We start from the raw sequence: 26137 nt of genomic DNA, 5'->3' as shown, positions 1-26137 counted from the left end.
AAAATTAACTTTTTGGTCCAGCAAATGGCAGGTTAATGTTCAGCGTTTACCAGCTACTCAACAGATTACTATGTTTTTCTTTTTGCTAGGTAGTGAGTGACGCAAATCTACCATCTACTTGCATATTTCACCAACATTTGGCTGGTGCTAATGTTGAGCCATGAATATACGTCACAACTCGACTAAGTTTGAACTTACACACAGCCAGTGCAACAGGCGCCTGGTTATGATCACCGACTCCAGCTGTGGAGTCCTGACGTAGACTCCGCTAACACAGAGAGAGATCTAATGCTCAAATTAGGTTTTAAAAAATGTATTTGTAAAATGTATCCTTTTTTTTTTGTTTGAGTCAAATAATTTAATTTCTCATGTTAGCACAATTAACACAAGACAGACTATTTATTGATATGAAAATAAAACACACTTTGCCCAGATGAAAACACAATACAAAAGAGTAAGAAATAAAGTGGCATGAATATATGAGATGGGTCTTATTTCTCTGGAAAAAGAGGGAAGGGAAAAAAACATCTAAGAAAAAAATTACTTAATTGGTTGAGACTCTCTGTGACATGGCAACTGAACACAAGTAAAGAAGCAATCAAGTCATCAAATAAAAATAAAACCAACAAGTAGAAATTAAAGATAGCTGAGGAAGAGTTTGCTCTTCTTAACAAGTGAACAGTAATTTAGCGTCAGTGTCATGTAACACATTTGTATTTCAACAGAAAGAGGGATATAATCTCTTTAGATTCAAAATGCATTAGCCTGTGGGATTAATATCACATATTAGAAAGCAACTATTTAAGCTTTTTCCTGCACCACATGATGCGGTTTACATAATGTAATATGACAAAAAAGTGTAGAGAGCAACCAAACTGTTTCTGTGAAGTGTCATCCCAAAAAAACAGTCAGAAAAAGTGAATTATGTTACTATACTTTTAGACAGAAGGTACTTCTTTTGAGTCACTGTGCCTGCCTCATCTTTATCATTAAAATGTGTTGTTGTAACAGTAAATTATCAAATCGTCTGAACACAAACCTAATCTGAGCAGTCGTTAATTACAGCGTTGACAGCCAGACTAAACGTCTGTTCGCTTCCTCCACTGGAACGTGAAGACAAGTCTGGTTTTGACAGGTTTCATTGGGTGTGTTTGGCCAACACATTTTTAAATTTTTCATGTCCACTGGCCACATGTGCTGCTTTAAGAGACACATCCCACACAGACATTTTTGCTGCTCAAGTAACTTTGTGTCTCGGCTTTTGCTCCAGACATGACCGCAGGTTTTGAATGTAAAAGAAGCTCCCAAAACACTATTTGAGGCATTATATTTACATTTCTGTATTCTGATAACAAATACTTTTTTTCCTACTACTTGTTGGTACTTTTTTGAGTATATGTATAATATCATGATGGAGATTTATTGTCGTAAATAGTAGTACAGTTATCGTAAAGAGAATTAGGTTTTCTAGCTATAAAAATATGCTTCAATTTTTCCCCATTTACAGTTATTGGAGCTATGGTTTACTTTAATGAGGATATTTGTATTTTTTGAGTGTTTCAGAAGGGAAATGTATTTATTTTGCAGGGTGAGATCCGACTTATGCATTGTGCTCATGAATCAGGTATCATAAAAGAAGACGAACAGTCGCAGTGGCTGAACTGCTTGCTGACTTGTAGCGATTAGCGGCTCCGCTTCTCTTCATGCCTCTTGTGGTTGATGTGGAAATAATTAATTTTGAGGCTGATAGGCAGAAGGTAGTGGAGAGAGCAAACTATGTAAGGAATCTGTCGCCTCTCTCGGTGCTCCGTGCTGAGAGATGTAAATTTAACTTGTCCCCTTTGCCAGCGGTGACTTGGTGTCTGTCAGGCTTGTCCAACTCGATCATTATCCTGACTGATGAGAGCGTTGGTACGACCCACACAGCCTTGGTTTGGTGTTAGGTCTTTTGTGCTGATGAAACTGGGCTGAATGTTTATGAAAATGTGTAAATTTATTTCTCTGTTGAATTCTTTGGACTCTTGAATGCTTTTCTGTGTCAGTTGTCACCATGTCAGAGTTTGGCAAACCTTTTTAAATTTTCTTTTTTATTAGACAAGATCAAAGGGATACACATATACACATGGGTCATAGATATGATGCAACCCAGTGTCAGTTGGTGTAACCAGTATTTTTCCATAAAAATCTGATTATACAAAGGAAAGTAAATGTGAACTAAAATGTGGAATAAATATAATCCACTTTTGCAAGGCAACACTGTTTTTTTTAAACACATTTGACATAATTTGGAAAAATGGATGTTAATATTGACAAATGCTCTAAAATGTAACTGTATAAATACTCCAGATTTTTTTCTTTCATTTGATGTTTAAAAATGAAGTAATTATTTTTATAAATGCACTTAAATACACTGTAGGTGGATGAATTATTGAATATTTATCATTCTTTTGTGGTTACACCATTTGACATTTTCAGGAGCATTCAGTCTTACTTTTGGTTTAAAAAATGTTACAAATTTCATTTCAAATGACATAAAACCAACAAAAATGTACATTTTAACAAACCTGATGCTGCTTTTAAAACAATTTTAAGATATTTTTTAAATTGCTCATGTTGCCAAACCCTTATTTGTCACTGACTCATGTACAGTCAATGAAAATTATGTTAACAAATAATCTCTTCTGCTTGCCTGATTTCCTCGTTTCCATGTTTGCGTCCGACTCTGCAGTCTTCAGATGTCCATTAAGTGTAATAAGGTCCTGATGCTAGAAATAGCGTTACAAAATCTAGGATGGTAATTCTTCATTTGTATGACTTCTGGATTCAAATCTACATCCACTTCAGTAAAGTAGTCTTCTGTCTTTATCAAACTCTTACTATGAAGCGTTTCTTTCTTGCAATGTATTGAAAATGTCTACAAAGAAGAGTGGATCATCAGAATTAGGTGCATACAGATTTATTCAGAAAAAGTCTAGGCTATCCACTGAGAATCTACCTGCATGGTGTATTATTGTATCTTTGACCACAATATCTACTTCCTTTAAATACATTATCATTACACCTTTGAGTATCCATGTGAAAAGTATATCTTATAGCTCTTTTATAGATATCTTACATAAAGTATATCTTAATCTCCCCCACCCTCCCTCATTCTTTTTTCCACTTAATCTCATCCAGTTAGGTAAAATATATTATAGTTTGTATCTGTCTTTTCTTTTTTTTAATCAGATAAAGCATTGCAATTAAAGATTGATATTAATAATTCACACTAAGAGTAAGGGGAGCATTAATAGATTTTCTATTTTCCTGATTCTTGGAGAAGAAAAACAATAATAGCGACACAAAAACAATGGGAAGGGGCTGAGAGAAAAAGACAAAAAAAGGGCAAATAAAGTAATACAATAAAGTCAATTTAAAAAAGTAAAATACAGAGAGCAGAACGTATAACATGAGGTAACTGAAGAAAAACTGCCAACATTTTTCTTTTTGAGGCATATGTTTTATTTTTCCACGTCTTGATAAACATTTCTTGGTTCTTCATTTCCAACTTTACGGCATTGATTGTCTCTTTTAATTCTGTTTGCAACACATCCAGAAAGTCCACCTTATTATCGAGTTTATCAAGTAGACACATCTTTTCCTGAAACAGCGTTATGAGACTATATTTCGTGTCTGTAGCTCAAGTTTTTGTAGCAGTTCATGACGAAACAATCCTTCTTTTCTGATTGACTTGGGCTTCTCGCTCTTGCAAAAGTTTACAGAACAGTTTTCTCTGCAGGTGTACTTGTACCTGGATTACGAGGTGAGTGAGAGGCCGTGCTGTCCGGCGGCAGATAAACAAACGAGCGTATAAAGGAGTAAAGATGTTATAGTCAACTGAGCTTCAGTCCTTTGGGTACAGAGCGCTTGATGGAGTGGTCTTAAAGTTTGATTTCGCCTACAGCGTGCAGATTTCCTTTTCTTTGTTGCTGCTTCAATGCTGCACAATGCCAGCTACCATGGTGCCATATTGCCTTTGGAAGAGTTTTTGCTTACTCTTAATTGCATTGTGTGTATTTGTTTTCTTTTTCTTTTCAATATAATGCTTTCCTTCTTTCAAAGTCACAAACATATCTGTAATGATGACACAATGTATACCCATTCTCAACCTATTTATTTTTGTCTGGATTCACAGGACTTCATGGCAGGGATTATGGTTGGTTAACCTGCTTAACAAAGACATACAGCAGTGTTGGTTATCTATATCCTTAGATATTTGCTAAGGAAGAAGCCATTGAGGTTGAGTATATTGATTTTCGATGGTGGAATAGCATAAAATGTTGCTGCATTTGACATAGATATGGTATAAAAGTGCTAAATGGTACAGGAGTTGGTTTCCGTGGCTGTAGTCACACCTGTCTTCTTAACGTGACCTGGAAAATAGCTCTGTTGTAAAAGAGGAGGATTAACACAGCCTTTATAACAACGACATCATGCAGTACACCATGTATGTCCTATTAGTGGTGAGGGGAAGGTGCAGTCCTTTATAGACAACATGCCTCTGTATATGTGGTTGGCACGTTCTGCACATGCTTGAAGTTGCCTTAGGAGGAATTTGAAATGTTTGTGCAGCCATGCAGTACACTCCTGCACAGAAAACACACAAGTCTTAACAGTGTCGGGGAGAAAAAAAAATGGCTCGACTGCTAGAACAAATATAAGCACTCTTGACCAGTTGTCATCCCCTGTCCTCTCACAGCCTCTTGATCGGATACAAACATGTTTTCCACTGGACAGAAGAGTGTCCTTGCTTTTATTTGCCCTTTCGCTGGAAGCTGGATGGTAGAGAGTCGTTCCCTGAATAACGCCAATGTTCAAGGTTGCCACTTGTTATTAATGATGTAATGAAACTTCATGTTCAACACATTTGCACAGGCTGTCAAATTCATCTTAATGTTTCCATAAAGCATCTTATTGAACTGTTTTTTACGCTACGTAAACTAAATAACAAGTCAGTGATAAAATAAGATAAAATAAGATGCCTTTATTGTCACTGTATTCATAATACAATTAAATTGCGAGTGCCCATCTTAGTGCTATTTAGACATACTACTACATAATTCAGCATCACACCCAATCAATCACGACCCATTATATAACTATACAACATAAAAAACAAAAAAAGGCAGGTAATGTAAAAAATAATTTGCTGTGAGTGCAAGTGTAAAATATTGCACTAATAATATATTGCATATGAGTCATTTTTTTAAGAGTCACTGTGTGTTTATTGAGAGTCAGGATAGCTTGAAGGAAAGAAATTGTTCAGAAGTGACATTAAAGTGATTAAATTTGAATCAGTACAATCTAACAACGACTCCTTCTGCATGTATGTATGTCCTTCACATATCTCGAGAACCGTTCATCTGATCTACTTCACACTTGGTGGCTTTATTGCCGGGGACCCGAGCGAGTGCAGTCCCGAATTTGGTGCAATTTGGACACGTGACACGTTCAATATTAATAAACTTTAAAATAAACCAGCGATCAAGAGAGCAGCTCAGCTCTGTAGCAGCAGGGCGGGGCTTCACGGCTCTGCGGCTGCATGTGATGAGCACAGGTGGATATCAGCGCCGTACAGCGAGCCAGAGGAAAGAGTATTTTCACATGGTGTCCTTGGATATGCGACATGTTTAATATTTGAATAAACAAGCGAACAGCAAGACACTCAGCTTTGTGTTTGAGCACAGAGGGTGACGGTCGTCCGCTGCTGGAGTGGATCATCTCCCTCTATCTGGAAATTAATTTGGACTAGTGTGAGAGGATATTCTTACTAAATTTCATGGGGCCTAACTGGAAATGGTTAAATGACTTGCGTAATAGTCATATAACGAAATAACTACTGAAAATATTGAGTGTAAATTTCCTTTAAAGCCTCAAGTCACTGCATGAGGTGTTTTCACCATAAAATATTTATACTGCTGATTTTTTTGTTTTTGTGCTTCATAATAATAAAACTATAGCACAGCTGGCGATCAGAGCAGTACAGCGAGTCAGCGGAAATTCTTTTTTGACATTGTGTGCTCTAAAAAGAGAAAAGTAGACAGCGAAAACAAAGCTTTTAATCAAGAATGGGCAGACTCTTAGCAGGCTACCTCCCACGGGCCGTTAAAATACCAGCATGTAAGCACAAAAATGTTGAGAAAATATATCTGCTCAGATGATCCACACTGAAGCCACACAAGATAAACGATCTTAAAAGCCCATTATGATTTATTTTATTTTATTTTATTTTAACACTTTATTTGTAGTCTTTTTTCAGATTACAGAACAAGGAAAAATAAATAAAATAATGTATATATCTATATCTATATGTACATGCACACTCACAAACCTATAGATGTGCTCATACACTAAAATAATGCATACATACACATGCACTCATGCACTTATACATACATACGTACACACATGTATATGTACTCATAAACACACCTACAACCACATTAGAAGATAGTTTTAATATATAGCATATAGAATATTGTATAGAAAGCATTAATCAAACGCCATGATCCAGCTGGTCATTTTTTATTTTATTTTTAAATGCAGCGTTCATTATACTTGAAAAGAAGAGCAAAGATTTACTATTACAGCATTTTAACATCTGTGTTTAATAGAGTGTTAGTTTCTTTAATGCATTTACTCAGTCACACATCAACATTATTAATATTTCTATGCACTGAAGCAGCAGTAGCAGGCACTGCTCTCATGTATAGTAAATGGCTGCTAAACATGTCATGTTGCTTTATTATCCATTTGTTCAGATGTCACAATTTCCCTGAGCAGCCTTCCTTGTGTATGTGGGATGTTACACAAGTCTCATGTGCCTTCTTTGCTTTCCTCTCAGCCTCCTTTTTTTTCAAGGGCTGTTGAATTTTGGTTTTTATTTTTAGCTGCTTTGCAAATGTTCATTTTCTTTAGTGGTAAAAATTTAATGGGGATGTTATGTTTGTGTTGTTTTCACCTGATCAGCTGCAGTAAAGAATAAATAAATAAATAGTATTACGTCTTCATGCATTGTTAATGATTATCTGTCAGTTGGATGGCTGATCATCCTCTGTGCGATGTCACTGACACGTTGAGCATAATTTATGCACATAATGCAGCACACCTGAGGAGGAGGAGAAGGGACGTGATAATGTCCACCCACACGCTGAGAGAAATTGACGGATTCAGCTCAGGTCCGGCGCGGCAGCTTGAGGGTTAAGTCCGATACAGCAGTTTACACTGCGGATGGATGTTCGCTAGTACAGAGGAGTCCCATGCTGTAGCGGAACTGCAGATCCCACACAGATCGCTGCCAAGCCAGAGGGGATTTGCTTCGATCCCATGAGCGTGTAAGGAGAGAGTTTTGAGGTGGGGAGGAGGAGGGGGTGGGGGGGGGGATGTATTTTGAAGTAAGATGTCGAGAGAGTACAGAAACCCTTGCGGGACAGAGGAAGTGTTAGAGTGCAGCTGCGGGGTGTGTTTCATAACCCTTCACCTGTGGTCGTAATTTCAGTTGTTTCAGAAAGAGAAAGGAGGGGGGGGGAAAGAGGAGGTGGGGGCAAGTCCCTCCCAGCACTGATTGGTGCGGTCATGCACGGAGGCTGCTGATTTGCGTCTGCAGGAATCTCCTGCTTGGATTTACTGAGAAATAGCTGGAGGCTGGAGACGCTTTTTGTCTGCATCCTCTGTAGTGAGCAGGATGAACTGATGTAAGTACCTCTGATCTGCTGTTTTTAACCGTCAAGCATCCAGTTTAGTCTGAATACTTTGGCAACAAAAACAAAGACGAGGAGGAAGTCTTGTGTTTAACTGTAGTCTTTTTAAATAATACAAGTGTGTGTCTTTCGCAGCTGTAATGGCCGGCGATTAAGTTTTATGTCAGAGTTAATGGGTTTCATCTCTTGACCTTCTTATCGCTCTTTCAATGCTGCATCCCTCCCTCTCTGCCCTCCATTAGAGATCTGCAGTACAGTGTCCAACCATGTTACATGTGCTGAATGTCACTTAACTCTCAGGGGAGCCCCTTCTACCCCCCCTACCCCTTCCACCTGAATGGTGTTAAGGCATGGGCCCTCATTAGCATTTGAATACGTTTTTCCGAGGGGGGGGGGGGGGGGGCGAGGGAAGTTTTAGCAGTTGTCAGCACATCCCCGGCACATCGTTTTCAATTTCTGAAGTGATCAATCATCTTATTCTACTTGTTTGCTGCTTCACTGCCAGCAGCAGAGTGTGATCCTGTTGTTGTTTTCCGTCTTTGGCCGCAGTGCAACTCACACAATGTTCCTGAAAGTGTGCTGCTTCTTTGGACTTTTGTAGCAATTTGTTACCCTACTGATGTGCAAGTCGTTTTTGTCGATTTTATTCCTAATTTGATTTAACGGGGTTGCAGGATTTTGATTATATAAAACCTTTTTTTAACAAATTGGAGGTTTTTTTTCTTAGTTTTGTTACTGCAGGAGCCTCAGAGAGCTTTTAGTGCTGCTCTTATCACGTGGGAACTCATCTGTGGTTGCAGTGGGGAGGGGGAGCTCATTTGGGTCTCCAGAAAAAGAGTGGTGTCTTATCTCAAACTGATACCAGGGGGGGAAAAAAAGAAGAGCTGTGGTTTTCTGCATCTTCAAACCTCACAAGTAACGTTCCCAAGGCTTTTTTTTGCAGTAAACTATGAGCTAAATCTGGTGCTTTACTACCACTCTGTGTAACATGTGAGAATCCTGGCACCAGCATTAACTCGCCTCCATTTTAAATCTTTTTTTCTTCTTCTTTTTTTAATAGCCACATAAAGGATTTGTGAAATTGATCAACCTCTCTTTGTTGTCTTTAGACCCTGCAGACAAAAACCAACGAATGGGCCCTACTTAGAGAGGAAACTTAATTCATTTTCTTTTCTGTATTGCATCATTTTGTCTGAGTCAATCTGCTGCGTTTAAAATAACAAGAGGTCATTAAACATTCTCCAGTGTTCATGCTGCAAGTTTCCCTTAAATCACGCTGTTGCAGCATCACAACGGCAGAATTAATGAGAACTATTTTTAGCTCCTCTTGTCTCAGAGTGGTCAAAATTGAATAAGGTTCTGCCTCATCCCCCAAACCACACTACAGCAACAAAATCTATGCTCTCAGTCAGAGGATTGAACACGCCACCACAGTGCCTCAGTTCTTTCTTTTGGAAGAAATATGGTTTTATTTTTATGCTGAATAGGGAGTCTTGGAACATGCACTCTTTAATTTTAATGATCCTCCAAAGTGAATACAAAATGAAACACCATCTCAGCTTCCCTCGTCATGGGTCGTGTTGGGTAGTATTGTGATGATTCATTGTTTATTTTTGTCTCCAAGAAGACAGACTTTCTTCTTTTATTTTGGGGGATTTTTGGGTTCAGTTTTTGCTTACATGAATTCATCTAAACTGTATCAGTGTTTATAATACAGCAAAGATGTTAGACGCGCTTTGGAAATTCACATTTCAGGATTGTTTCAGTTGATTTTTTTCTGTTTTTGTGGTGGCTGCAGGACAGAGTCTGGGAAGTTAGGAAGAAGAAGGCAGAGATGCGAGACATGACTTGGAATAAAACCCAGATGATGAGCTCCTTTCACTATTTTTCCAGCCAAATAGATTTTTGAATTTGAAAACAACTGTCAAAAGACAGGTACCCTGCCAAAGTGGCTGGTAGGCATGCCAACAGCTGCCAAAATCTCTTCATATTCATTGTTCTTGTCTCAGACTGGAGCACCAGTTCGCACGTGTGTCGGGGGTTATTGTTGCTAAAAATGTCCTCCAAAATTCAAACTAGCCCTTAAACAGGCAGCTAAGTCAAACATTTCCATAAATATATTTTGTATATTTTGAATTTTTATGAGTTGTAGCTTCTTCAAGATACATTGTCCCTATTAAGGTCACAATGGTATACAATTGAATGCTTTATTTGATAAAGTGAAGTGATACATTCTTCCTTTCATTGTTATTACACATACTAGTTGCTAAACTAATTTTATTATTTATATCAAAGTATAGACCTACCACAAGCTTCAATTCTACCAATCTAGTTCTACCAATTCAAGGCACACACAATTGAACAACAACCTTAACCAATCATGCTCCTATCAGGGTGTTAAAGAGTCTGTATCTCCCGGTGCACGTTGCCTGTTTAAGGGCTAGACTTTATTTCTAAACATATGAAAAGTGGCACAGCAGAACAAAATAGCGTTTACTTAGCAGAGCTCAGCGTGCAAAAGAAAAAAAAGAAACTCGGATAAACATAGACGGCTTATAGATTTATAAATTCAATAAAGGAAAGGACAGTTTTCGTGTCTGTCCTCAACTCTCAGCTGTGTGATCCATCTGTGTTATAGTCCATCTGTGTCGTAGTGCTGGCTCCCAAGTTGCCTGGTTGTAATCCCCCAAGCATGACCCAACCAACATGGTGTGTCTCCACTGTGGAGCGGCTGCCAGCACTGGCTCTGGCTTGTGGCATGAAGCTTCTGTTGGCACCAGTTGTTTGTGGCCGTAAAGGTCGTACACAATAAAAACTCATCAGTTACTGGATGCTGATGGGACTTTACTATAATCTGCACACACACATATATAGGAGCGGAGCAGAGTCACGCCTCCTACTTCTGACTTACTTCTTTGTTTACTCTCATGGGATTAATGTCTTTAGCTCTGAATAGGGCACTAAGATGTTTGGTTGGTCGTAGGACTGAATACAAAAAATGCCATGTAAATAAATAGTGTTATTTTTTTGCGTTTGTTGCATCTTTGTTAAATCCTACAAAGCACAGCACTTTTAAGGTGATCAAAAGAAAATGGTAACATGTTTGTTTTAGGACAGACTTAAAAGCCATTAGTGCAGACTGTGTTGAGATGTAGACATATCAGCAGTTTAATAGAGCTCATCTCAAATGTAAAAAAGAGGCTTTTGTTTGCAAATTAATTCAGCCGTGTCTTTTTTAAAAACCTCCCACAGTCGAGAGGAACCTTCAGACACGGCCTGAAAATGTCAGGCCACTTGAACAACACCACACTGTTCCCCCCTCTGTTACCAGAGCAACAAGCTCTGCGGGAGGAGAAAGCAAAATTAAATCCCTTCAAAATGAAAGGTGTGTGTGTGTTAGAGAGAGAGAGAGAGAGAGAGAGGGAGGGTGGGAGCGAGGAAACACTGCAGGACCCTGCTAAATCTGTTTTTGTTTTTGTTGTGTCCCCCCCCCCTCCTAAATTCTGTTTAGTTTTTCCTCCATTTTTCAATCCCTCCTGTTTTTCCTCCATTTGGAATTTCACATACCATTAATTTTATGGTGATTTATTTATATTGGGAGCGCTCTCTAATCATATTTTCCAGACGACAAAATCACATTTCTCGCAACCCGGCTGCAACACGGCGCCTTAAATATTATACGTTTGTTTGTGTGCATGTTTGTGTTATGCTGCATTAAAGCCTATAAACATTTCTGAAAGTAGAAATGTCAACTGGAAACAAGTGCCTACCATAACTTTTCAGTCGAGTGCCAAACACCCCTCGATAAATTTACACCAAATGTTAAGACTTCTTTGCATCAGCGTTTCCACAGTGCTGATTAAGAAGACACAAGCATAAATCCTCCTCCCCCCCCTCCTCCTTAAAGAGCAAACTTTCCAGAGAATTCATACTTCTTTTTTCAGTCTTCTTTAATATTCAGATGTCTTTTTTTCCTCTCTCTCAGGAGCTGCAGCATTCAATGTAAAAGGCCAGGAGGGGGGCGGGGAGGGGGTGGCCTTGTTCAAACTTCTTTTTTTTCATTTTTTTTTCACCCACCATAAGCAGCTCGAGAGGTTTGCGACAGTTGCTGCCAAGCCGAGAACGTCCGGGGCCACTTGTGTCGATTTATTCAGCTGCCTGTGTTCCCAGACGACCGGCTAACGTTTGGCACATGGCCGACAGGTCACGACAGACATAAGGACGATGTGTTGAAGGAAGCCAGCGTGGTAAAAAATAAATAAAACAGAACAGCAACACATTCAGTCGGCTAAATTACTGCCTCAGACTTCTCTATTAGACACAAACAAAGTCGGGCGTTGTTCTCCTTCAAACTTAGAAGATGTTTCTTGAAATTGTAGCGACTCCTCCTCCAAGATGGAAGCATCATTATCACTTTTAGGAACTCGATAGCGACTGCCATTAGCAGGTTGTCATGTTAATATGGGCGCTTATCAATCTTTCATATGATGTCCGACTGACACCTGCTAGATGTTTCGGGTTTGGAGCTGCCAGCAGAGTTGTGGTTGATGTCAGAGAAAGGCCAAGTGCTGAAACTGATGCTGCTTTTAATATAAGATTCAGCTCCCCTCCCTCATCTTTCATCACACTTTAGTGCGCCGCAACATGAGATCATTCTTTCCAATGTGTTTTCTGCCGAGCTAGTCCGTACTGTAAGCGTCGGGGGTGTCAAAGAAATTACCAGCAAAGCAGGAGGGAAATGTGTGATAGTCTCACCTATTAAGGTCACAGACCTGGGATCAATTTACATGACGAATGGGGGTCATTGCATTAGGTGCTGCGATGTAGGTTGTAATTTGCCTCAAATGGATGGACCTGATAGTATTTTATATGCCGTCATTGAATGTCTAATGTATCGTGAGATTGTGGCGGAGGTGAAATGATACAGAAGCTGAGATAAGAAGTGAGCTGTAGGGCGCAGAGGACAATGCTGACCTCACAGCTGAAGGAGTCGACCTTCATCTTATCCTCTCCGGTTGTTAATGTGACGACGGGTTGTGCTTTAATTGCAAAGACTGTCTTTCACTGTGTGGGCTTGTTGTGCCTATTGTATTCAATACACTGTAAACACGGGACCGCATACAGTGGACTCATTATAAAGAAGAGCGTTTCCTGACTGACACCTACATGTTGAAAGTGTGTATGTGTGTGTGTGTGTGTGGTCTGTTTGATTGGCAATGTGTGGGTGCAGCATAGTGCTGCTATCTTTATCACTGTAAATAAGCAACAGAGTAAAAACAAAGTCAATAACCTGCTACGTGCAATGAGTTCAGTGACAGTTTGTGTCCTTATTAAATTTTGTGTCTGAAATAACTCAAACACTGAGATTGCTTTTCTCTCCTTTTTAGTAGAAACTCGTACTCAAGGAATGACACAGGCTTCACTAAAATACAGTTTAAATACTTAAATGCCTTTCAAAATTGTTACTTTAGTCTTTCTGTTCTTTTGTTCTTGGTAGTTCAGTTAGTATTTCTTGACATGCTTTATTTATGATGTAGGAGTGATGCAAATAATACAATAAAACAAAAATACCTCATGATACTATTTTAAAAAATGAATCATCCAAATAATTACTCAAAAATTACTTATTTTCTTCACTCTGTCTAATGTAATGCATGCTACAGTCATGTTAAATGGACATATGTGCCTGGAAGCAACAACACGTTTACACATTATACAGCAGATAGCTGACATACATCATTTAAAAAAAGATGATGATTGACCTTTCTGACTTTGATAAAGGTTAAATTCACTGTTGTTGGAGATTATATTGTAGGGACATTGGCTGTTTTGTGTAAGAAAACTTGGTCAGGACACGTTACATGTCTGGTGACTGAACACGTGTCTCTTTCACCACACGATAATCAGTCCAGCAGAACTTGTGTTGCCTTAATTTTCTTCTTTAGATTTAGAAATGGTTTGATCTGTCATGTTAATCACACTGTCATCTGTATCTCTGTTTTTCTAGAGCGCAGCAATGGAGGAGACTGTCATTTGGGAACAGCACACAGTAACACTACACAGGGTGAGTTTTTGGTATCCTCCCTCAGATGCTCTCTCTACTTACCTCTGTTGAATCCTGGTCCTGGTCCAGATATCCGTCTGTCCCGTGTGTTTGTCTTGTTATCTTTGCCCTCATCCCTCTGTTTTCTTTCTCTCCTATCTCCACTGCACAATCACTATCAAAAGTGGGCACAGTTTGTACACAGTTGCAGGAAGATAAGAAAAAACAGAGGAGCTTTTCTTTCACATCATCTTCTCTGACATTCATGGCTGTTAATATATATAACTACAACTATTCCTTCTTTGGTTTTAAATTAGTTTGTTCCCTGGTTGTTCACAAACAAACCAGGGCAAAATACTTATTTGGTCTTATCTTCTAGCAAATTATATGTATTTTTTCATCCACCTAAAATCAGCATCTTAAAGTGTTTGTTTCTGTGTTTGCAGGCACCAGGGTTTGGCTTCGGGATAGCCATATCAGGAGGTCGGGATAACCCTCATTTTCAGAGTGGCGAGACCTCCATTGTCATCTCGGATGTGCTGAAAGGCGGCCCGGCAGAAGGCCTACTACAGTAAGATTTTGTTGTGTTATTGGAAGCCTGGTCAGATTGTTAGTTATTCGTATTAAATTACCCTGCCTGCTCCAGAAGGACTCCACTATGTCTGTTCTCAGTGTCTCTCCTCTCTGTAGGGAAAATGACAGAGTCGTTATGGTCAATGCTGTCTCCATGGACAATGTGGAGCACGCGTACGCAGTCCAGCAGCTTCGTAAAAGTGGGAAAATTGCCAAAATTGTGAGTGTAAAAAGCGCTTCATGAATTGTTGAAGAAGACAATGATTCAGAAAAAGAGAGGTCATATTTATATTAATCTGAATGATATGTTAAACATCCTATGCTTGCCTTTTCTCATATTTCACAATTGATCGTGCTTGATCAGGGGACTGATTGATTCCTCTTACTGTAGCTGATGTGTTGTCAGGCTCTTCTAATATCTCATTTCATTCTGGCAGACAATCAGACGAAAGAGGAAGGTGCATGTCCCCATGGGCCGCCTAGGGGAGCGGGAAACTATGTCAGAGCATGACGAGGAGGAGGACAGCTACGATGAAGAGATATACGAGACACGGAGCGGACGCAGCGGTGCTTACAGCGGCGTGGGCGGAGCCATGGGCAGGCGCAGCGGCCGAAGCAGCGGGCGAAGGGACAGGGAACGCGAACGCAGCGGCTCGAGGGAGAGGAGTCTCTCCCCACGGTCAGACCGCCACTCGCACAACCTGCCCCCACGCCCTGCCAAGGTCACACTTGTCAAATCCCGCAAGAATGAAGGTGAGGCTCACAAAGTCGGGGATACAGAATCTGTTTTTGGACAAGTTGCAGTTGCTGGTAATCCAGGAAATCACCTGCCATTTTATTTACCCAAGTATTAAAAGACAGCCTGACTTTTAGAAGAGAATTAGACCTCCAAATCAGCACTGGTGAACTGCCAGAGTAAACAAAACTTGCCAGCCACAGCAAAATCCAAGTTAACTCAAGTAAATCTAAGTAGAAGAGCAATTAATCTTCTTTAATCAGTACCGTTAATCCCAGCGGGAGCAGCGGGTGTCAGCAAAGTGTGGTCCATGTGCTCTCGTCACGTGAACTCTGTGCTAACGTGGTCTTTGTTGCTGTCGTTCACTTTGTAAGCAGAATATGGCCTTCGCCTGGCCAGCCACATCTTTGTCAAGGACATCTCCCCTGAGAGCCTGGCTGCCAGGGACGGCAACATCCAGGAAGGGGACGTTGTACTGAAGGTGAGAGACAGAGTGGAGGAGGGAGAGAATCACAACTAAACAATAAAGATTAATGAAACAAGTGAAAATGTTGCATTATTTCCTGTTTTTTCATTTTTTGTATTGATAGAAATTCAAAAAATAACTGGTAAAATGCTGAAATTGACAAGTAATGTGTACTGCCACGCTGTGCTTTTTTACTACTATATGTCATGTGCTGTCTAATGTTGCATAACAGCAATTACAGTTGCAGCTTGATCTGCTTGATGAAGGTCAGCTCTTTTTGGAGCACACATAAAGTGCTCCATGTGCATAACAGGTACTTTTTGAACTGAATCAAACATTTCTCACATCCAGCCCTTCTCGCACGTGTCATGTCACTCTCTTTTAACAGCAGCGCTTCACAGATAAATGGTTAATAAAATGGACACTGGGCAGAATTTGCCTATTCTGTATCTGAGCCTTGGCTGCATGTCATTTTTCCTTGTCTAGGCTGCCTCTCATAGCTTTCTAATTTGATTTCACCACGACAAAGAGGAGCAGTGTTGCAGCTAATTTGCATCTGATCTCTTGCTGTTAAGATAACAATCCATTTGTGAACGTATTATTGTATTAAAATGTGAAACAAAGACATTGTTTCAAATTCCTTGGCAGTGGGAAAAAATTGTTCTTCGTCATGTCACGGCTAATGGGTCTTTTTTTTCCTGCTCCTCACAGATTAATGGCACAGTGACAGAGAACCTCTCCTTGATAGATGCCAAGAAACTGATAGAAAGGTCAAAGGGCAAGCTAAAAATGGTTGTTCAGAGGGACGACAGGGCGACCCTGCTGAACATCCCTGACCTTGATGACAGCATTCCTTCAGCCAACGCCTCTGACCGAGACGGTGAGAGTGGTTTAAGTGTTGGATTAAAAGCCGGTCATGTCAGTGTGTATCTCAGACTGCAGTCGTTGAACAGCTGTAAGATACAGCTTCAGACCTGAACTGTTATTTTCACCTGTTTTTCTTTTCTCTGCTGCTGCGTGTCCACTGAACTGAGGAGGAAATTAAATACTGCTCTTGTTTGATCAGACATTTCAGATATCCATTCTCTGGCATCCGACCATTCCAATCGATCGCATGACAGACATCGTAGCAGCCGCTCCCGCTCCCCAGACAGACGATCTGAACCCTCAGACCACTCAAGACACTCCCCACCACAAATCAGCAACGGCAGGTGAGGATCATCCGCCCGCAAATTGCAACCTGCAGATAAGTGTAGAATAATAATCATGTGGAGATAATTCAGTCTCTGCTTTTCATATTAAACAATAGTGACCCAGTTCCCACAATAATGGACATTTCAACAGAAAATAATCCAGTAGAGGCCACATTATTTAACAGAGGAGCTTCCAATTGTCAAAGCCAGTTAATACCGGCTTGTTTTTGTTTTGTTGTTGGGGCTTGTTGAGTTGTGAAGGACTTTCAATTTTTATGTTTGAGGTTAATACCAGCGATCAGCCCATCCGGCACTTCATTGACTGTAACCTTGTTTGAATGCGCCTCATTAATTCTTCATTTAAACTCAGCAGAGCACCACAATTGTTGCTTTTTTCACACCGCTTAGCAACCTGAGAAAGATAGAAGCTGCAAAATACTCAGTTTAGTTTAGTCAAAGTTCAGTTGTTGACCCATATTACTGCGTCTCTGGGATTAAATGTCATCTGTCATTTTCAAGCAGCAACAAAGGATTTTTGAAGCATCAGTTGCAAACACTGCGAAATGATCTTAAGTGGCAAAAGTGGAGTCTCACCAACACTGACAGAAAGACACTCAATAAGATTTGTCTGGTGTTAAATATTGCTCTTTTTATCCCCTTGATATGCCACCAGCTGGAGAGTACCGTAAGTTTGTGAATAGGTAGTAATAGTAGTAATAGACTAGCAGTAAACCCTGAATAGCTTTAAAGAACATTATTAGAGAAGTAGATCTTGTTGTAGATATTGTGACAAACTGTAGACTTGCAGCCATTGTAACAACAGAGAAGTGATGAATTCTTGTCTGGGAAACTTTTACCTGATAAAATATTGTTGAATTGGCATCAATTATTCAGTGACATGTCTTGTTTTGACTTGAGATGACAGCGTCCCGTGAAAGTGTCACAAAATCTCTGTGTCCTTGAATATTTTGGTGGACAAACCGCATGTTTGGCACAAGGACAATATGGCTTCAACACTGAGGGAAAAAAACGGACGTCGCCAACTATCAGTGTCAACTGTCTCCTCTTTTTTCATGTGGCTGAGCTTTTGTCAGGAATCCTGTCTTTATATCTGTGGATGTCTGGCTTAATAATGCTCTTTCTTCTCTGTTGAACAGATTGTCTTTTCAGCGGTGCTCACAAAAAGCAAAAATGTTTTGTAATGATTTCCTGACATCTAAGCCACTGAAATGCTTGAATAATTCATTTAAGAAAGTATTTTAATTAACAGGAAGGAGATGTTGGGACGGGATGCTATTGTTTATCTAAACCTGATTTGTGACCTGTGACCTTTCTCTCACTCCAGGAAGTTGGCAGTTAAAAGTAGGGCCACCTCCAGGATGAGTTGAAAGAGAAGTTTGTTCCACTGCAGTCACTTCAAACAGGGTCCTTCTTGGTAGTTTTGTCCCTCACCTCACCTTGTGAATAAAGTAATACTTGGCCAGTAAAGTTGTGCCAGTAAGCTGTACCACTGAGAAGTTGGCTTAGCTTCCCCTCTGTTCTCTTCTGAGTCCTCTCTGACAAACTCTTTGGTATTGACACCATTTATCAAAAACACAAGGAAATCCTGTCATCATTTCCACTCATAATTGGCCGGGGTCACTGTGCATCAGTTTGCTCAACCGTACCATTTAAAAACTGGCATTCAAGTCAAGCCTCTCCTGGTTTTTAGCCAGAGTCACACAGTGAAATTCACCTGGAGGACAGAATCCACTCTGACACCTTAGATAAGCTGCTCTAAAAATAGAGCACAAAAGAGAAGGAAAGGCAAAATTGTGACCTTCAAGACTAAGATACAGCTTAAGACCTGAACTGTTCTTTTCACCTGTTTTTCTTTTCTCAGCTGGTGCCTGTCCACTGAACTGAGGAGGAAATTAAATGCTGTGTAGGTTTTGTATTAAGAGTACAGCCTAGTTGTAGTGTGTAGTCAAGATGTTGTATCCTTAAAGCTCTCCTGCTGCCTCCAAGCTCAACATCTCCTGAATACACTATTTATAATGTCAGCCTTTTCTTAAGATACATTGTACAAAAATTTCTATTTTTGTCTGCAGTCACAGAAGTCGTGATGATGAACGGGTCTCGAAAGCGGCTTCAACACCAGCGAAGCTAGCAGAAGAAATTCCTCTGCCCAAACCGAAGGAGCCGGCTATTGCCAGAGAGGAGAAACAACTCCCACCACTCCCAGGTCAGAGATACAACACTCAGTTTTTATTATACTTGTAAGGCAACAAAACATTTCAGCAAGTATTTCCCTGTCTGTCATCAGCAGCAGACATTCAGATGACTTCATAATAGTGAAATGAAATCTTGTTTGAACTAGTCATTTTTGCCCTTTTTATAAGCACAAATACAAAAAAAAGTTAGATCCAGACGCCTGCTGAGCATGGCTGAGTTTGCCTAGAGCCAAGTGACAATAAACCGTATGAGCTGATCGAGTCTGACGTTCCTTCCCGGCCTGCAGCACTCTGCTGCTTTTCTGTTTGACCTCCCTGCTCAGGACGCTGTGTGCCTTGAGTGTGTGTGTGTGTGTGCTTGTGTGCACAAGTGTCAATGTGATAATGTTTTGCCTGTGTGGTTTTGAGCAGTTGTTTTTCATCGGTGCAGTTATTCTCAATTTAACTTATGTAAATGTAGTGTTGTTAATTTGTCACAATGTTCTGGGTATTTTCCTTTTTTCAAGCAAGCGCATGTTATTCACTTGTCTCGTTACTTACGTGTCATCGTGTGTGTTTTCAGAGCCCAAGCCGGTGTATGCTCAGCCTGGACAGCCGGATGTAGACCTGCCAGTCAGTCCCTCTGATGCCCCTGTGCCAAGCGCTGCTCATGACGATAGCATCCTACGGTAAAAATCAACAGCATCATAAACCATACCATAAAATATACCAGTCTCCTGAGGAACTACAGCCAAACGTCCATTAGCTCTCAGTACACTTAATCAGATGAGAAGGCGACTGTGAGGGGAAACTTTTAATGTGCAGTTCCATAGCGACAGTTTTTGAAATGCTCCTGTGCACATCGTGCCCTGAGTTATCTATAGAAAGCAGAGAATTCAGTGCCTTAAAAAACGTTGCACGCACTTGTTTGCTGGCAAGTTGAATAAGCGGCTTTGAATATGACTGAATGCACAATGTGTCAGTGCTTGTACATGAGACAAACACTTGTCTGTGGTTATTTTGGTCCATAGCTAAAACGTTGAAATGAATTCAAATGTTCCCTAGGATTGTATATTTCCTTTTCTAAAGAGCAATTTTACATCTTTGCTTTTGCAAACTCACTAAAAAGTAAACAGTCTCTCAACAAAAGAAAAACCTGGCTGGCAGCCAAGATTCACTTATTATTCATAAAGTGTAGTTTGCATTGGAGAAAAGGAAACGCCATCAAATGGTGCCATGTCAAAGAAAAGCAGCCTTAACTATCTTCTTCCCTCATCCTCAGGCCGAGCATGAAACTGGTGAAGTTCAAGAAGGGGGAGAGTGTGGGGCTGCGGCTGGCTGGGGGGAATGACGTGGGCATCTTCGTTGCTGGAGTGCTGGAGGATAGCCCAGCTGCTAAGGAGGGACTGGAGGAGGGCGACCAAATTCTCAGGGTAGATACTTTATTTTTTACACAGTGCAATGTATGAGCTGACTGCAGTTTTCAGAATTGATGTGGTTGTTTTACTTTAGAGTTGCTGAAAAAAAAGTTATCCTTCAAAAACTGTGTTGCAATTGATCTTTTTTTTTCTTCCCTTTGTTTTAACAATGGGTATCTGATAGTGTCTGTAAACAGCCATGTTTTATGGGGTATGTGTCTCAAGCTTTCCCTTTTATTCACGGTTTTACACGCTGGCTGCTCCAAAATTCCTTTACCTCCAGGCCGGTCTCTTAGCAATATCCCTGAGGGAGCACACACACACAAAAAACTGTTTCCTCTCGCTGTGTTTGTTCCATTTCCTCACAGCCATATATCTCACTGTTTGTACCTCCTCCTCTTTTCTCCCAGTATAATGAGGAATGACTTTGGTTCTTGCAGTGAAGTAAAACCTGCAGTTTCCCAGGCAATGCTGAGAACAGGAAGAGAAATGTAAACCTAAATTTAAATAGTGATTTACACTTTATGTTGTGCACACAATATACAATGAAGGCTTAAGTTAAACTGAAAAGTACTAGATAGCAAGGAAGTTATTTTGTAAAAAGTATGACACAGTAATCTCTGTTTTCCCACATTCCAGGTAAATAATGTAGATTTTGCAAATATAATCCGCGAGGAGGCGGTGCTTTTCCTCCTTGACCTTCCTAAGGGTGAAGAGGTCACAATTCTTGCCCAGAAGAAGAAAGATGGTAAGTGAAGTGAGTAAGGGGAAGCAACAAGACCTTGATTTCTATCGGTCTCATTGGTCCAGTGGATCTGACTCTCTGCTCTGTCCTGTTCAGTGTATCGGCGGATCGTGGAGTCTGATGTTGGCGACTCCTTCTACATCCGGACCCACTTTGAGTATGAGAAGGAATCTCCGTATGGGTTAAGCTTTAATAAGGGCGAGGTGTTCCGTGTTGTGGACACTCTCTATAATGGAAAACTGGGCTCCTGGCTGGCTATTCGCATCGGCAAGAACCACCAGGAGGTGGAGAGGGGCATCATCCCTAATAAAAACAGGTGACTCTAACACTTTGGCTTTAATTATACATCAGATTTCTCAAAGAATGACATGCTAGATACATGTTTGTCACAACAGTGGACAGTCATTCTCCTTATTTGTATTAAGTTTGTTATTGTTATCATTGCCCTGAAATGTACTTAGTTGCTGGCAGTGTTAAGGTGAGCAGTGCCAAGTTTATGACACATCCATTAGCTTGTGTTACATTATGAACTATCCCTCTTCCTGCTATGTGTCAACAGAGCGGAGCAGCTCTCCAGCGTGCAATACACTCTCCCCAAAACAGCAGGAGGCGACCGGGCGGACTTCTGGAGGTTCCGTGGTCTTCGCAGCTCGAAGAGGAACCTGAGGAAGAGCCGAGAGGACCTTTCCTCCCAGCCAGTTCAGACAAAGTTCCCGGCATACGAAAGGGTTGTACTGAGAGAAGGTGAAAAATCTGGCCACAGCTGCTTGTCCATATATGTCAATGTGAGACTAACGCTGCATTCTTAGTGTGCTCATGATTTTTTTTTTTTTTTTTTTTAACAGCTGGTTTCTTGAGACCTGTCGTGATATTTGGGCCCATCGCTGATGTTGCTCGAGAAAAACTCTCCAGAGAAGAGCCAGATCTTTTTGAGCTTGCAAGTAAGTTTGTAAATATAAATTGTAAATATAATTGCAACTGACACAAATCAGAATAGTATCTTCTCTTTTTGTTTGTTTGACGTAAATCTCTTCTGTCTTGTTTCCCAGAGAGTGAACCGAGAGACGCAGGAACCGACCAGCGTAGTTCAGGAATCATTCGTCTTCATACCATCAAGCAGATCATTGACAGAGTGAGCATGCCTCCTCTTTTTATTTAAAATGAATGCATTGTGGATTGACTTTCAGACTATTTAATCACATGTTCTTCATGCTTCCCTTTCTCTGTCTTTATTTCATGAAGGACAAACACGCTGTGCTGGACATCACCCCAAATGCTGTGGATAGGCTGAACTATGCTCAGTGGTATCCGATCGTAGTCTTCCTAAATCCTGATAATAAGCAGGGTGTGAAGAACATGAGGACCAGACTGTGTCCGGAGTCCAGGAAGAGCGCCAGGAAGCTCTATGAGCGAGCCATCAAACTGAGGAAGAATAATCACCACCTGTTCACCAGTGAGTGGGCGCAGAATGTTGAAAGACAGAAAGAAAATGAATTGTCTGTTTTTTAAATGTATTAACTTGATGAAATTACTTAATTTATTTCTTAGCCACCATCAACTTGAACAACATGAATGATGGTTGGTACGGTGCTCTTAAAGAAACCATCCAGCAGCAGCAGAACCAGTTGGTGTGGGTGTCAGAGGGCAAGGTGAGAGAGGGGCCGGTTAGGTTTTGTAAATCTGTATCATAGAACAACATTATGAGATCTGCTGGAGCCATGAGGTAATGTTTCTCTGCTCTCCTCAGGCGGATGGCACTACAGAGGATGACTTGGATATCCACGATGACCGTCTTTCCTACTTGTCGGCGCCAGGTAGCGAATACTCGATGTACAGCACAGACAGCCGCCACACTTCAGACTATGAGGACACTGACACAGAGGGTGGAGCGTACACAGACCAGGAGCTAGATGAGACTTTGAACGACGAGGTGGGTCTGCCCACGGAGCCCGCCATCACCCGCTCTTCCGAACCTGTGCGAGAGGACCCACCTGTAATTCAGGACACTCCTGGTTACCCTGGATACCAGCACCCAGTGCAGCCTGACCCAGCCAGTCGTATAGACCCTGCTGGTTTCAAGATGGCCGCTCCGCAGCAGGTAAAGTTCATATCTCGCTTTGCAGGCAAGCCACTGCAGGCTGTGCCTGTCAGAGATGGATGTATGGCTAAAAGTATATGACTGCAGAGCAGAGGAGTAGCTCCTTTGTGTTCAGTGTCGTTTCCTGACCTTTGTTAAGATTACATGTGCTTTGCTAAGTAATAAACATGTTTTAGAAGCTACTGGTATGTTATCTAAAACCACATTTTAGTGCCTTCTCTGGCCGGTGTAAAACTGATTCAGTGTAAGGAAGAAGATCATGGTGTTGGGGTGAGCTGTACTTTGTGTGCCCTTGGCAGGCTGTGTTATAAATGTCTTTTAACAATACTTCACAGCAAGATGAGGCTGCTCTGCCCATGCCCTCGTTGCCTCCGACGGTGGTAGCACCCCCTGCTGTTGAGCAGCCTGTACAGCTAGAGGGTATGCACCTAGAGGAGCCGTCTGCTGCAGCCGCAGCTCCTCAGGCTGATTCACTTAGCAGTCCCAGCCCTGCCCCTGAGCTTATTCAGCCCCCATCACCACATGAACCCCACCCGTCTGGACCGCCTGGTCCAGAACCAAAGGTACCCGCTGTTTCACCAGCCACTCGGACCGGGCCTGGGCCCCAGCCTGCTGTTTTAACTGCCTGTCTTCTCGCACATGCTTTCCACTCGCTCTCTGCATGACATGCCCACACTGTGTGACTCACTGAGCCCACTGTGTGCCTCTGGCTCCCAGAGAAAATGTGTGACAGACTAGTCCACATGCACCACAGTGGGCTGGGAGACCAGAAGGACTGGTACATCTGAGTCTTTGACCAGGGTGAAGACATCCACAACCAGCCCTAACTGTTGCCTCTTACTTCCTTTGCATGGCTCCTAATGTTTTTGGGTTCCTTTCAGCTTTAACTCTCCTCAGTAGATGAACAATAGTAGCACTTACAGTGGCATCGTAATGGTAGATGTGTCGTCTGTTGTAGTGCCAGTAGTTTGACGTTGCATTAGATGCAAACTGAATGTTGGTTGCATGATGAAAGCTAACCTGCAGACAGTACTATTGGTAATGATTTCCATCAAGCAATTCTCCCTATGGAAAGACACACCTACATCAACACACTGCATTATGTCTTCTGTTCCATAGTTTTGTTCTGAGTAGATGCCAACAAACAAACCTTCTTCCATAGGAAGTACTGTAACTAGATTTGCTGTCTACAGGCTACACATCATATGTTTGAAATGAGGCCTTTCAGAAATGTACAAATTGCTTGTTAGTCCACTATTTATAAAACCTGTTAATGTGTAAGATCTACTTGTGAATATTATCATCATTCTTGAAAGGCATCTTGTCAAACAGGCATTCAGAACTGTTTTGAACAATGGACAAATGTTTGCTTGTGTAATTTGCACTTTGACTTGATGTTTAATTAAATGATAAGGGTTTTTCAAAAATAGTTTAGTTAATATTTTAAATGTTCATTTCTTTTAAGATTTCACTTTATTTCCCAGTACTTCGAGTTAATTTTAATCTGGTTTTGGGAAATCCTTTTTCCCTGACTCTCTGTCCTTCAACATGGTGGTTGTTAGGAGCTCAAAATGATGATGTGACAGATGTATTCATTCAGTGTCGTTTCTTCACAGATGTATAAGAAAGATCTATACAGTATGGACGAACCCATGCGAGTCAACCATGGCCTGAAGCAGTCTTTGAGCTACAGTCACCAGCCGCCGTACCAGGACAAACAGCCATACCGTGAATACGACCACCCGCCTTACGGTTACGATGGAGGCGGCTACACAGAACCAAAGCCTCACAACACTGACTCTCACCTGCACTACGACAACCGTGTGCCTCATTACAACGAACAGTGGCCCCCCTACGACCAGCAGACCTCATCCTCCCAGCCCGCAGGTTACCAGCCAGGCCACCAGCAACCCATGGGCTACAACCCCAGGTCCCCCTACGAGGATGGGCCAGCGAGGGACTACAGCCCTCCTCAGCCACGCTACGATGAGGCCCCACCTGTCGGGTACGATGGCAGACCACGCCACAGTAAACCTGGGCCCATTCGTTATGATGAGCCGCCCCCACCCCCACCTCCAACAGGCTATGAAGCCCGCTCTCCTTACGAGTCAGAACCTCACTGCTTCCCCATTAATTCACCTCGATCACCGGAGCCCCCAAAGCAGTATTACGGCGACTCTGGTCTGAGGCCCACCTACATTCCCGGGCCTCCAAGCCGGGGCTACAAGCCAGGGATGCATGAGCCTATGATGAACTCTGAACCACCCATTCCCCCTCCTAAATCAGAGACCCTTTCCTCACCGGGCGAGCAAGCGATCTCTCCGGGCTCCAAACCGCTGCCCCCGCCACCCCGGGAAGACCTGGACGAGGACCCGGCCATGAAACCGCAGTCAGTGCTCAACAGAGTCAAGATGTTTGAGAATAAACGGTCTGTATCTATGGACAGGGCTAAAGAAGGAGAGTCACCTGCAGTCAGGGTAAGAGCTGTCGGCTCATTAGCTCAAACATTTTCTGCTGTAGAGTGAAACTCGAGTAAGATGCAAGAAGCACTAAACACATCCTCTCTTTGCCTTTCAGCCTGCAGATGTTCCCAAACCTGTGAGTGCACCTGGCCCAGTCCTCAAAGCTAATTCCCTCAGCAACCTGGAGCAGGAGAAGTCCACCTATAGGTGTGTAGTCCTCATTATAGCAATCCAGGCTGTAGAGTAGGTAGGTGAAGGACAACTCAAAGAACGTTGCAAAAAGCGGCTTTTAATTCATTCATTGTTGTTTGAGCTCCACCTAGTGGAGCCGAGTCACTGTGCTGGAAGCCAGACTTACAGTATATGGGGTGTAAAGATTCAAAATACTATTAGGAACCTCACAAATGGAGGAAGAAGTATTGAGATGTTTTATTTAAGTCAAAGTAGCAACACCACACTAGAAGTAAAGTTT

The 26137-nt window shown here is 41.5% G+C and overlaps 1 protein-coding gene across 8 annotated transcripts in view; it reads left to right on the top strand.

Annotated features, from left to right (window-relative positions):
- tjp1b (tight junction protein 1b) overlaps positions 1–26137 on the top strand; it is a 39179-nt gene that overhangs the window by 5481 nt on the left and 7561 nt on the right. For 4 of the 8 annotated variants that reach the window (XM_062421341.1, XM_062421337.1, XM_062421338.1 and 1 more), the window contains exons 2-22: positions 13747–13803; positions 14229–14353; positions 14473–14575; positions 14793–15108; positions 15466–15572; positions 16269–16437; positions 16624–16768; positions 18841–18974; positions 19526–19631; positions 20225–20375; positions 21000–21108; positions 21202–21421; positions 21665–21849; positions 21951–22046; positions 22155–22237; positions 22348–22558; positions 22654–22754; positions 22853–23203; positions 23539–23766; positions 24820–25680; positions 25781–25872. In XM_062421341.1, coding sequence (XP_062277325.1) covers positions 13756–13803; positions 14229–14353; positions 14473–14575; positions 14793–15108; positions 15466–15572; positions 16269–16437; positions 16624–16768; positions 18841–18974; positions 19526–19631; positions 20225–20375; positions 21000–21108; positions 21202–21421; positions 21665–21849; positions 21951–22046; positions 22155–22237; positions 22348–22558; positions 22654–22754; positions 22853–23203; positions 23539–23766; positions 24820–25680; positions 25781–25872 — 3941 coding nt within the window. In that variant the 5' untranslated portion in view covers positions 13747–13755. The remainder of the gene's footprint in view (positions 1–13746; positions 13804–14228; positions 14354–14472; positions 14576–14792; positions 15109–15465; positions 15573–16268; positions 16438–16623; positions 16769–18840; positions 18975–19525; positions 19632–20224; positions 20376–20999; positions 21109–21201; positions 21422–21664; positions 21850–21950; positions 22047–22154; positions 22238–22347; positions 22559–22653; positions 22755–22852; positions 23204–23538; positions 23767–24819; positions 25681–25780; positions 25873–26137) is intronic. The other 4 variants (XM_062421340.1, XM_062421345.1, XM_062421344.1 and 1 more) reach the window with 3 other exon arrangements.

Source organism: Scomber scombrus, chromosome 6 (genome assembly GCF_963691925.1).
Source record: "Scomber scombrus chromosome 6, fScoSco1.1, whole genome shotgun sequence".
NCBI lineage: Eukaryota > Metazoa > Chordata > Actinopteri > Scombriformes > Scombridae > Scomber > Scomber scombrus.
The sequence above is the reverse complement of the archived record's forward strand: the minus strand, read 5'-3'. Positions and strand labels throughout refer to the sequence as shown.